Source organism: Trematomus bernacchii, unplaced genomic scaffold (genome assembly GCF_902827165.1).
Source record: "Trematomus bernacchii unplaced genomic scaffold, fTreBer1.1, whole genome shotgun sequence".
Lineage (NCBI taxonomy): Eukaryota > Metazoa > Chordata > Actinopteri > Perciformes > Nototheniidae > Trematomus > Trematomus bernacchii.
Window position 1 is genome coordinate 596,899 of NW_022987609.1, and position 12,148 is coordinate 609,046.

At 39.6% G+C, this 12,148-nt stretch overlaps 1 protein-coding gene across 1 annotated transcript; it reads right to left on the reverse strand.

The window, feature by feature from the left end:
- Positions 1-830: 830 nt before the first annotated feature.
- sdf4 (stromal cell derived factor 4) lies at positions 831-10,579 on the reverse strand. Its single transcript, XM_034131889.1, has 7 exons — positions 10,286-10,579; positions 7,699-8,015; positions 6,754-6,890; positions 6,518-6,631; positions 6,247-6,405; positions 3,538-3,713; positions 831-2,719 (listed from the first exon to the last, which is right to left on the reverse strand). The coding sequence occupies exons 2-7, from the start codon at positions 8,007-8,009 to the stop codon at positions 2,543-2,545; spliced, it is 1,074 nt and encodes a 357-aa protein (XP_033987780.1). The 5' UTR covers positions 8,010-8,015; positions 10,286-10,579; the 3' UTR covers positions 831-2,542.
- Positions 10,580-12,148: the final 1,569 nt, after the last annotated feature.

The window sequence follows — 12,148 nt, forward strand, 5'->3', positions numbered from 1 at the left end:
TATAGCATGATAGGTCCATTTTAAGTGATTAAACATATTAATGTATCAATAATTATAATCTGGTCATTTTAAAATGGACGATTATACATAACTTATTTTACTTTTGGTCCTCTTAGGTATATTTTGATTACTTATAATAAGTAAGAGTATTTTTATACTGTGGTGTTGCTACTAAAAGTACTACTAAAAGTATCAACACCACTAAGTACATTATACTAATTTTATTTGTTTTGTAGATGTATAAACTGTCTGAATTGTTGAAATAGTAGAATAAATAATAAAAAATAAAATAAAAAGTACTTTTTCTACCAATATATGTACATGTAATAACCTTTTGCACGATGACATTTAGTTGACCAAACAATCTGTGATGAAAGCGATCATTACTTGCGGCTAAAACAGAAAACAAACACCAGGTGCTATTTCAATCACGAGAGACTTATTCCGTGAGTTTGATAGCATATTTATTGCCCGAGGGGTAATATACATTTTGGAGATTAGACCCCATCATACTGTGATGGATTTAGGGGGGAGGAGAAGCCGACTAGGACCCCCCCGGGGTCTAGAGTAGACACTGGTGGTGGTGAAGTGCTGAAGGGGAATTCAGGTCCTTAATGATGAGGGTTCTTCTGGATCTGATGACTGGAGGTGAAGGAGGTGGAGGTGGGTTGCATCAATTCTCTGAATGATGCTGGCGAGGGAGAGAAGAGCAGATTTAACGGGACTGATTGGTCTCCCTTGCTTATTGAAGGAAGGGCGAGTGAGTGAGAGAGAATTGTGAATGAGAGCGTGGGAAACAGTCTCCCTGAAAGAACTTGCGCTGAGCTTCATTTAATTAATAAGAAATATTTATTGTTAACCAGTAATTGCAATACATTTTTATAAAGCTGTGTCACATTCTGTTTTCATAAATCTTATTTTACAATCCAAACAGGGCCGAGGACAGTGTGATCCGAGCTGAATTGATTAGACATGTGATAACATTGTCCATGCATTTGAAACAAGTGAATTAACCAAAAGACTTCAAATGTTAGTCAACAGATCAAATATGATGAAGAAGGAGCACCCGTTCTTTGTAAACCAACACGAGACCCAACAAAACACTTATGATACTCAAAGATGTAGCTCTCCAAATAAATACATTCCTCTTTATCTACATCTTAACACAAGCATGAATTAAGATTTGTAATGAAGAACAAAACAATAGGCCTTTACACACAGGGGACATTTTGACCTTTCACACACGGCAAGAAGTCAAAATGTCTGCTGGGAAAAAGGCACACTGCTCTCATATATTACTCTGAACGCAAACTGTTGATGAAAACATGTGCTGAGCAGGATCACTGTACATCATTGAGGCTTTTATAACTTTTAAAAGCTATACATCTGTACTTTTACCCTGTTTATAAGTAGGACGGATATTATCTACAATGAAAACTAGCAGAGTGGTACAAAAAAAAAAAAAAAATCACCTTTTATTTTGGGGGATTAGAACTGAGCGTCAACACTAAACAGTTTGTTTTTCATAGCATCTCTATAATGTTTGTCCTCTTAGCAGCATTAATAATATATTTACTCAGCTTCTCTCTGCGACAGAGGCGTTGCTACAATTACATATTTACACTGTGTACAGACTCGCCAGATAAAAAAAAAAAAAAAAAAAAAAAAGGGCAGATCCTGCAGAATAAACATGGTGTCGCTGCGAAGTCTCCCCACTGCATCAGGAACGGAAGCGTCTATTAGGGGTTACGATCTCTCATATACACACATTTCACAATATCACACAAATACAGTTAGATTTAGGGCCTAACATTTAAAAGAAAAAAGTCTCACAGACCATATTAACTTTATTGGCTGGCAGTCCAGGGCTGATGGATGGATGTTTTCATAGAGTGGTGCAGGAATGAGTTCTAGGTTATTAGTTTAATTTATTTGACCCCTTCTGGTTCCCTCATCTCTGACTCAACGTTTTTTCAAACTTTATTTTGGTTAGAAATAACGTTTGTGATTTTAAAAAAGCATAAGAGATGTTCAGGTTTTGCTCCAATACATTAAATAAATAGCCAACTTAGGAACCACTATGTCAGAAAAATGTGCTAGAAAGTGATTAAAACGACTACTTAACATTATCACAACACACATTAGCCACGGTTAGCTTAGCGGGGCTAATATGCAGTCATGAGACCTTGATGTAGTTTGTTTATATCCTAATGTTAGCGTTTTACTTACAGCGATTGCATTTACGCTTAAAAAAAAAATCATCAAAGTGGTGGAGATGTGTGGAGATTATCCTGCTGAAGAAAGTATCATTAACGTGTGTTTGCCAAAGATCTTATTTTAGGCGATATTCCTAAATCCAATGGAAAAAACGTGTTGCTTTTTGAAGATGCTAACTCACAGGTCAGCCTAAACAAATCCATCACCCCTGCACCACTCTATTGGATCTAACAGGGGCTGCACACTAAAACATCCCATGATTAGTTTGCTACTTCTGCCCCATCTGGCGTGTCTCTGAAGCCGTTAGAGAGGGGATTCACTGTCTCTAAAACTCCTCGTGAACATTTCTGGCGTAATCCATGAGCTTGCTGCCCGTGAAGTATTCGCTGTACTTGAGAATCTCGTCCAGCTCCAAGTTGTGATTCTGGTTTTCGTCTGCGACCGCAATCATCTGCTTGGCCTCGTTCAGAGCGTTGTGCTCGTTCATCGGGTCCATGTACTCCTGTACGGGGGAAGGAAGGGAAAAGTAAGTAATCCAGAACTATTTCAATTACATCTGAAATTAAATGGCAATTATAAGTTGATTATGGAGTTTTACGAGTGCTTGCTGATCAACTTAATAATAAAAGACAGTGTTTTGAAACTTCAGACAAAATGTAAAAACAATAATTATAATGAAAAAGTGATTCAAGATTCAAAGGCTTCAATAGCTACAGTAATGAACATCTTAAAGGGGCCCTATAATGCTCATATCAGTATGTAGTGTCTCTACTGGGACATGTCTCCATGCTTTAATGTTCAAAAAGCTCTTTATTTTCCTCATACTGCAGCACCTCTTTTCACCCTCTGTCTGAAACCAGAGCCCAGTCTGCTCTGATTGGTTAGCTGGCCGGCTCTGTTGTGAATGCTCAACTGCTTAGAGATGTCCTTAGCCTATCACGTACAGTGTGTTGGAGCGCTAGCCAATAGAAGCACTTTCCCTCTCAGGCTCAAACTAACAGAGACTTCTGCTTTTTTAATTTCATTTATTTTGTTTGATCTTATTTATTTATCTTATGTTTGCTGGTTTTAAACAGACGCACCATTGCATTTGAATGCCTACTTCCCCTGCTTCACTGACAGCATGTAAGCAAATATTAGTCTTAGAGCAGAAGTGTACTTAAAAACAGTCCCTTTCTTTGTTCTGGGAAGTTGACATTTAATTTCCTTGTAATTCTTTATTTGGAGTGACACAGTGTTTTTACTACCAGTTCCACAATCATCATAAACTCCAGTGAGCTGTGTTATTAGTGTTAGACTTTTCTCCTCTTCATCCCTCACCTCCAGTTCGGCCATGGTTACGATTCCGTTCTGGTCTGAGTCGATGACGTCCTGGAACTCCTTCTTCCTCTCCCGCACCCAGTCGTCATCGATGTCCTGCGCCTGCTGGTTCTCCACGGTGCCCACAGGCAGCGAGATGAACTCTGAGAGCGTCAGCTTCTTATCTCCGTCCTGGTCTGCACGCAGAAAACAATACACATTTGATATCTGACCTTTTATTAACCCTACAAATGCATTCATAAATGGGCCCAATCATAGAGGATTGCTTATCCAAATACACATCAAGTAAGGTACATTCAAATATACAGATCCACTATTATATTATAACAAACACATCTGCACATAGTGACATTATCTACTACTGCTTATCACCATGTTTGAATGGAAATGCTCCAATAACGGGCGGTTTTTCTTTGAATGAAAGTGGATCATCACCAGAACATTCATCAGCACTAATTCTGATAATAATTCAAAAAGAATCAAATATGTTTCAGGCTCTAAAATGTGAAGATATTTTAGATTTTTTTTGTTACATATGATAAAAAACTTGTAGGCTTTGTGTTTAAAACTGTTATTCAGACAATAACAAGGACTTTTAAATGTCCCTTTAAACTCTGGGAACTCCTGATGGACATTTTATAATTCATCAACAAATGAAATTGCTCTGAGGAATAAATGTCAATAAAAAACAATCATTAGTTGCCGCTCACATACCACATAACTAATGTTCCCGCCACTTCAGGCTGTCCTTTCTGAGGCCAAATTGCCACGTTGTATTAGTATGGCGTGTTCTTTGTGCAAAAAGCATGACCAAACCATGAGAAGAAAGATACATATTCAAATTCCTTGTTAAAAACCAGCTGAACAAGTTGTATGTGCCCGTCACACTGTAGTACGAGTGTAACCTAAACTGGGTAACGCAAACTGCCTGCACTGACACGGAAACAGGCCACCTTATGAGGATAGAAATGTCTCTGCATGTAAACACAGTAGGCATCTAATCTTTGTGTGTGCCTCTTTCCGAAAAGCTTTCATGCACATGAACAGGCTTCCCAGGAGCTCCTCATTAGAACCAGAGAAGAGGTTAAGAACGGAGTGAATAAATAACTGAGCGAGTCTACGCTGACGTGCGCGAGTTGTTGCAACCTCTCAAAGATTGTTTTATACCTCGGCCCTGTGGAAGTTGTCAAGCTGAGTTTACTTCTGAGCAGATGTGCAGCCTCCCTGTGAGTGTGTTTGTGTGTAAATGTGTGTGTGTGTGTGTGTGTGTGTATGTTTCCAATGGACCATATAACTCGGTGGTTGTCTTGTAGAACAGTTTGTTTAAGTACACATTTACTGCTTTCAGTGAACAAGCTTCAAAACCCACAGTAACACCTGCTTAGCAGCCGACTTCAGACAACCATGGCTTGACTGGAGTTCAATTCTATAAATACGATACTACTAATTAAATTGGTGAAGCCTTATCTTTTTCTGCACCTCTGATGATCAGCCATGTTTAAACAGGGTGACTACACAAGTACAAAAAGGGAACTGTGCAGCATTTGAATAAAGCTTTATAGCCCTTTGTATCTGCTGAGTGTAAATAAGCCAACAACTTCCCCATGTCAACCTTAAAGGAGACATGTATTTGTATGTAGTGTCTCTACTGTGACATGTCTCCATGCTTTAATGTTCAAAAAGCTCTTTATTTTTCTCATACTGCCTGTGCTGCAGCACCTCTTTTCACCCTCTGTCTGAAACCAGAGCCCAGTCTGCTCTGATTGGTTAGCTGGACGGCTCTGTTGTGATTGGTCAACCGCTAAGAGACAATGTGTTGGAGCGCGAGCTAATAGAAGTGCGAGTATTACATACAGTAGTGATGTCACCATGGGCGTCATTTCCACTGGGGACAGGGGGGACATGTCCCCCCCACTTTTCAAAATCCCATTTGTGTCCCCCCCACTTTTTAAATGTGTTTATTATTATTTTTTTACGCAAGCGGTCATCGTCAAGGAGGAGCGTCTGTGTGTGTGTGGCACGAGCGCATCTTGTGAGAGAGAGATAGAAAGAGAGAGAGAGGGGGTTGTTGTTAGCATTTGGTGCTAGCTCGGAGCTAACGGAGATTATTAGCTGTTTCAACAATAAGGAGAGGGAGAGCTCTTTCCTGTCGGACTTTGAGAGAGTGAGAGAGAGACAGACAAATATATAGAGAGACAGAGAGAGAGACTGAGAGAGAGACTGAGAGAGTTACGTGGGTTGTTGTTAGCATCTGGTGCTAGCCCGGAGCTAACGGAGATTAGAAGCTGTTTCAACAATAAGGAGAGGGAGAGCTCTCTCCTGTCGTAAAACAGGTTCACATGGATAGGATACTAGATAAGTGTGCACACTCATTATATACACTACACATTTTTCTTGGATTTGTTAACACTATAGTCCCTAATATATTTGTAGAAAGGCAGGAAATGGAATTAAATCGAGAAAATGTTTCATTGCGGAGAACCCCCTGTTTTGTGTCCCCCCCACTTCTCAAACCAAAGTTACACCCTTGGATGTCACTATGTTCGGGAAGTAAACAAAGGTGTCAAACGAAGGCGTAAAAAAACCTATATAACAGGAAAGGGAAATCTCCAAAAGCATAATAGCGCCCTTTTTAACAGTTGGTTTCCGCTGCCAACAAACGGCACACAGAAAAAATGATTTAGTCTAGGACATGAAGTAAAAACGTACCTAGGTCGCGCACAATCTCCTTGACCATGTACTGCAGCATGCCCTTGCTGTGCTCAGGGTGCAGGAAGGACAGGAACTCCTGCTCGTTCAGCAGCTGGTCGTTGGGGCTGTTGTCGGCCTGGAACCAGCGGTCCTTCAGGCTCTCCAAAACCTCCTGAGCTGCAACGGCAAGGAAAAGCATCTTAAAGTATTCCCTGGAGATCTATCTGCAGCACATATTCTGGGACATCCTTGAAAAAATGCACGACATTTGACATCATTGAATACTTACTTTCCTCATCCAGTTTCAGATCTTCATTATTCTTCACTTTCTCAGCAATTTCCTTCTCGTTGAAACCTTTGCTGGCCAGGAATTTGACTCTGTACTCGTCCCATGTCACTTGGCCTAAAGACAAAAGCATGAATTCTGACTCAACAGAAAAACATTCATTCAGTCGGGGAAAGCCTGACTTCCTGATTTGATCACAGTGAGCGTGCATTAAATGATAAGAGGGTTTTCTCTCTCACCGTTAGCATCGGGGTCCACACCACGGAAACTGTTCTTGTTCTCCACCATGGCCTCCTTGAAGTGCTCCTCCGTCTTCTCCATGATCCACCGCTGCATCTCTTTGGCACTGACGCTCTTGTCCTTGTTCGAATCAACTCTGAGAAGATCGATTAACAAAGAAACATTAACTCTAAGTGTAGCTTTAAGTTCTTGAACATTAACACTTAAATCAGCTGTAATGACCAATATGCTTTACGGACTTGTGTTCTTCTGTTTGAACTGGTCAGGCTCTAATACTTGAACATTTCTTTACCATTTAAGGTCAAATAAAGGGAATAAGGAGGGGGAGGGGAAGCTTTTTAAGTCATACCGAAGAATTACGATGAAGCTATTTATTGATTTGGAATACTTTATAGTTAAACCTTTGCTTGTTTTATTATTGCTGTTTGTACAATTTGATCATTATTTCAGTTACTTTGTTTATGGGTTTTTCTGAAGGCAGCTTTGGGCACCGTGAATTTGAGCATATATTTGTAGATGTTGAAGGGATAATTGGGAAAGCCACATGTTTATTTACCAAAACGATCGTTTGAAACCTGCACTATTTACTTGCCTGGACATTGGATTTATCACTGCGTAAGATTCTCTACCTGGTGACTCAGAAGTCCTTTGAATATTGAGTTGCTTTTTGGTTTAGCCACTCTATATTAGATACAGAAATATGAAGAGGCCTTTTCACTCATCTCATCTTGGCTGTAACAACCTGTAAAACGACACTGAATGTTTGCAAAGCTTGTTTTTTTCAGCTGAAGTGAATTCTTCATTTAAATACAGCGACTCTGTTGTACTGCCTCGTGTTTTTTCTGAAGTGAAACTTCCACAATACTCCCTTCTCTTGCTCGTTCTGCAGCACAAGCGTCTCGTTCAGGAATGCTGTACGACCTGACTGTGACAGAATGTCTTACTTTGTGAAAATCTCAATCAGCTTCTTCCTGTTCCTCCTCGGCTCAGAGTCCTCCTCGAATTCCTCGATCTCTTTCCCCAGGAAAACCTCCTGGTGGAAGTCCTTGTTGAGGTGGCCGTCCATCTCCATCTTCACCCCGTTCAGGTGGTCCGGGGGGAGAATCTCGTTGTCGTCCTTGCTTGCCGGAGACTTTTCTTTAGCCGCCGACATGTTGGCAGGCCGTGCGTGAACGTCTCCGGTGAGGAGCAGCACGCAGAGCAGCAGGGACACCGACAGCAGGTTCCTGCACCACAGTTTCCTCCAGACAGCCATAGTTGCCTGAAGATGGAACAAGTGTTTAGTTACGTGAGCCAAGACTTTAAATAAAGCTATCAACTAGTGAAGGGAAGATGATACCAAAGAGTCACTCCCTTTAAACAAACAGTTCTGCTACATTGTGTTGGTGCTTATGTTAAAGAGGAAATACAACGTGATGTCTCATGCTTCAGGAAGCGCTTCTCTCAGTTTGACAATTTTAAAAGTATTACAGCTGGCCTGAGTGATCTTACATTTTTCAGGATAAGAAAAGAGGACACTTATGAGAATTATAGCGGCATATAGTTGAAAGACATTCATTTATCATAAGCAAATCTATGAGAACATGTCTATCTGTTACCGAATCATGTTAAAAAAGAAAAATACACTAATTTAATAAACAATTTTCTTCCATCACAACATGACTAATATGAAATGTAACGTATATAAACCTTTAAGAAAAATTACATACAGTGGACATTTGGTCTAAATTACACCAATGTTACATACTGTAAGGCTTTTACATGTAGGATTTTTCAATGATGCATTATTTGAGTGAGACATGTTTCACTAGAAAGTACCATCTACATTTGACAGAAGTGATAATGTTGGCTTTTGTTTTGAGCAAGGTGTTGTGATGTTTTGGCCAGTTTTGAACGTTTTACAAACCAACAGATCTAATTATTCGCTGAATTTGAGGCCCCAAATCTTCTTGTATTTTTCTGGACAAACGGAGAGGAAGCCCTACAACTTTATAAAGCGTTGTCTTCTCAACACTCGTATCAACCATACACTGTGTATATATCAAAGTCAGCTATGACATTATTACATTACATTACATTACATGTCACTTGTTAGAAGCGACTTACATACTCAATACTGTGGGCAATCCCCACAGGAGCAATTTGGGGTGAAGTGTCTCAGGGACACAACGACATGCTGACTGCAGTGGGGTTTGAACCTGTGACCCCCTGATGCGAACACCTACACACAACCCACTGCACAACACGCCCCCCCCCCCTATGATAAAAGATAATGATGCAATATCCTCACACACCCTGAACTGACTTTATTGCTGCTTTCCTGTCACATGGGATTTTCCCCGAATTGCATCCCGCCCAATGGAAAATCCCGTTCACTCAACCTTTCTATGCATGTTATCTGGAGGACTGGGAAAGTGGGAATTGTGTTGTAAAACAAAGGTAGCAAAAATATTTTCATTACCCAGGAATATACAAAGGAGCCAAGGAGCCTACTGTTATATCTTATATGCAAAGTCACATTTAGTAGGACAGGCATTTGGGTAATACTGGCTTGTATTGATGGAAGAAGTGTTGTTATCCTTAAATGAAGTAAAAGTACTCATACTGTACCACACTGTGACAATAGTCCACTACATGTAAAAGTACTGCATTTAAACCCGCAACTAAAATTATGCTGGTATGATAAGCAGAATGAGGCAGCCTTATAGGACATATGACAACATAAATAACCAGTGGTAGGAAGTAACTGAGTACATTTACTCAAGTACTATACTTAAGTATTTTTACAGATGTAGTTAATGGTTACTTTAGAAATGCAGGTTTTGACACACAATACTTAGGAAAAACTTTTTTTAAATATGATTATTTGGAATAGATAACGTTATATTAAAGTCACTCAAACCGTTAGTGGGTTAACAGACGTTTTTATGTTCAAACATATTTCACAGATCAAACTTCTTAAATGTGAAGATTTGTTGCTTTTGCTCTAACATATTTTACAATATTTAGATATTTTGAATGAGTTATTTTACCCCTAATACTCTTACCTAACCGTACTTAAACTCAATTTAACTCAAGTATCATTCTTAATGCAGTACTTTCACATGAAATTGAGTATATTTACAGTGTGGTATTACAGTAATACTTTTCCTCAAATAAAGAATCTGAATTCTCACTGTAAATAACTCAGTTTAATAGGTAAACAACAAACTTGAACGCGTCCGTTTGATGTTGTACGGAAACCTGACGTGTACTTTGAACGCAACACAACTTAGCTGTCAAACCTTGACTTCTTTAGTTCACGTAATTTTTTACAACCTTAAATCCTTATATACCAGCAGCTAGTCGCGTGCTCTTGAGTCAATTAACTGTAAATTAACGTAAACAACGATTAGCTTCGTGACGTCATACGAATGATTTTTGCAGTGCAGGTGAATCTAAGCTAAAGATGCTAACACAAGCTAACAAAACAAGGTAAATTAACACTACCTGGATTATGTGAATAGTATACAAAGAGAAAATGAGACCAACCTGTCAAGAAGGAAGACCAACAAACGATACTGTGAGTAAAGTTGGAAGGACTCTGTATGTTTAGAGGTAGCTAGCTGGCTAATGTTCGCTGTACTTCCCCAGTCACAGACCTGCAATTTCCAGTCAGCTGTCAGAAACAGTTCCTGTACACGTGGCTCTCCCCCCCCCCACAAACACTCCCACACCTAAATGTGGGTCGGGTCTAAATAATCCAATGAAGAGACGCGAGGTAAAAAAGTCCTCTGAGATATTCCAGTTGGCGTTAACTCAAACAAGCTGTCAGTTGAACCGGTTCCTGGCTAGATGCTATTGTAGCTATATTTGTTTTGGTAAGGTGACCATATTTACATGTTTCACTTCCGGGTGGCACTTTCAAAATAAAACCAATGCTGACCAATGTAGTCAAGAAGTTGTGCATCCAAGTTGTATGTGGGAATATTTTGGAGAAGCTCAGAAAGTATGAATTAAAGTGCAACAAAGCTTACATTTGCAATGCTAAATGTTGAAATGGTAAGTAAAGCATGGTTAAAAAGTAAAGTTAGATGGTTGACATAGCCGTAAACATAGCCTAAATGTTGGCTAATAGATCATTGGTGAGATAATGGCAAACACAATGCACACAAAGGTGACTTGCTAAAAACAAATGTTTACAATATTTAGCTAAAATGCAATGGATACCTGGTTGAAATAGCTAATGACAGGCTTAAGTGATGGATAAACAGATGAAATAGTTAGCTTAGGCTGAAGGCTAAAGGCCAAACTGCTAAATCAAATAGATACATGTTTAAAATAAATGTTACGGTTATAAATAGCCCACATGTTGAAAATATAGGTAGGCCTAACAGTTATGGTAAATGCTTAACAAAGTAAAAACTTGGATACATGGTGTAAATAGCACAACACATGAGCTGTAATAGAAAACATGCAATAGTTGGAAACATTACAGAACTTCAATTTCAACATAAACAACCTGAATGTATTTTATTTTGAAGGAAAATATTCATAATTTCCGGCAATGTTCTGTTTACCTGTGGAAGACTTGACTGGGGTTAGCTTCAGGCATTTGGACTGACGTGCCAGCGGAAACAGGAACTAGGGTTGCAGCAGTATGGAGAATGGAGCCATACTGGAAAGGTACTGTTTATTTGCACTGCAGGCTGCTGCCTCTGGGTGGCACTGTGTTCAAATCTAATAATATCAAGTGCAGGAAAACGCAGTCTAAACATGCAAGATGTGAAGTGAAAAAAAAACCCTGGTAGCTAACATGTTATTTATTCTAATAAGAGTATGAGAGGGCTGAATTCCTTTTGGACAAATGAGCTGATTGCAGGAACACCCAGACCAATAATTTGTCCACATCAGTCATGTATTATTTACTAATAACCTGCAATTTACAGTGCTTCAAATATTAGTACTTACCTCAAATCCTTTTCTCCTAACAGAGCATTTAGAAAGTGAGACTTTGCTGAACATCAACACAGAACAAAACATGTTTACACTGTTGTATTTGGCAGGATCAGAGTTTTTTGGCACGGTTTTGAAGCAGCAGATTTCACAAGATAATGCCTCGAGGTCATAAAAAAGTGCATTTCTTTTTCTTGCCTGGATGTAAACACAGGACTTTGGTAAATATGAAGCCCAAATGACAGACACTCTCAGGCAGATACACAACTTTTACACACACACAACTTGTCTGCCAAAGAACCTCTTCTGCGTGAACATTTCACCTATGAGATAAAGCAGAGCTGAATAAGCCAGTGAGGTTGCCAACAGGGAGAGAAACAGAGAGAGGGAGTGGGAGAAGGGGGAGAAAGAGAAGCGGGAGGGAGAAAGGGTGATGATAAAACTCCACTGTGAGCCCTC

What these genes read in the sequence shown, in the direction of transcription:
- sdf4 (XM_034131889.1), bottom strand. Translation starts at nt 8,009, where the DNA reads ATGGCTGTCTGGAGGAAACTGTGGTGCAGGAACCTGCTGTCGGTGTCC. An exon ending in TGTGGACCCCGATGCTAACG is followed by an intron (nt 6,632 to 6,753) that starts GTGAGAGAGAAA and finishes TTTTGTCTTTAG; the next exon opens with GCCAAGTGACATGGGACGAG. An exon ending in TAACCATGGCCGAACTGGAG is followed by an intron (nt 2,720 to 3,537) that starts GTGAGGGATGAA and finishes TCCCCCGTACAG; the next exon opens with GAGTACATGGACCCGATGAA.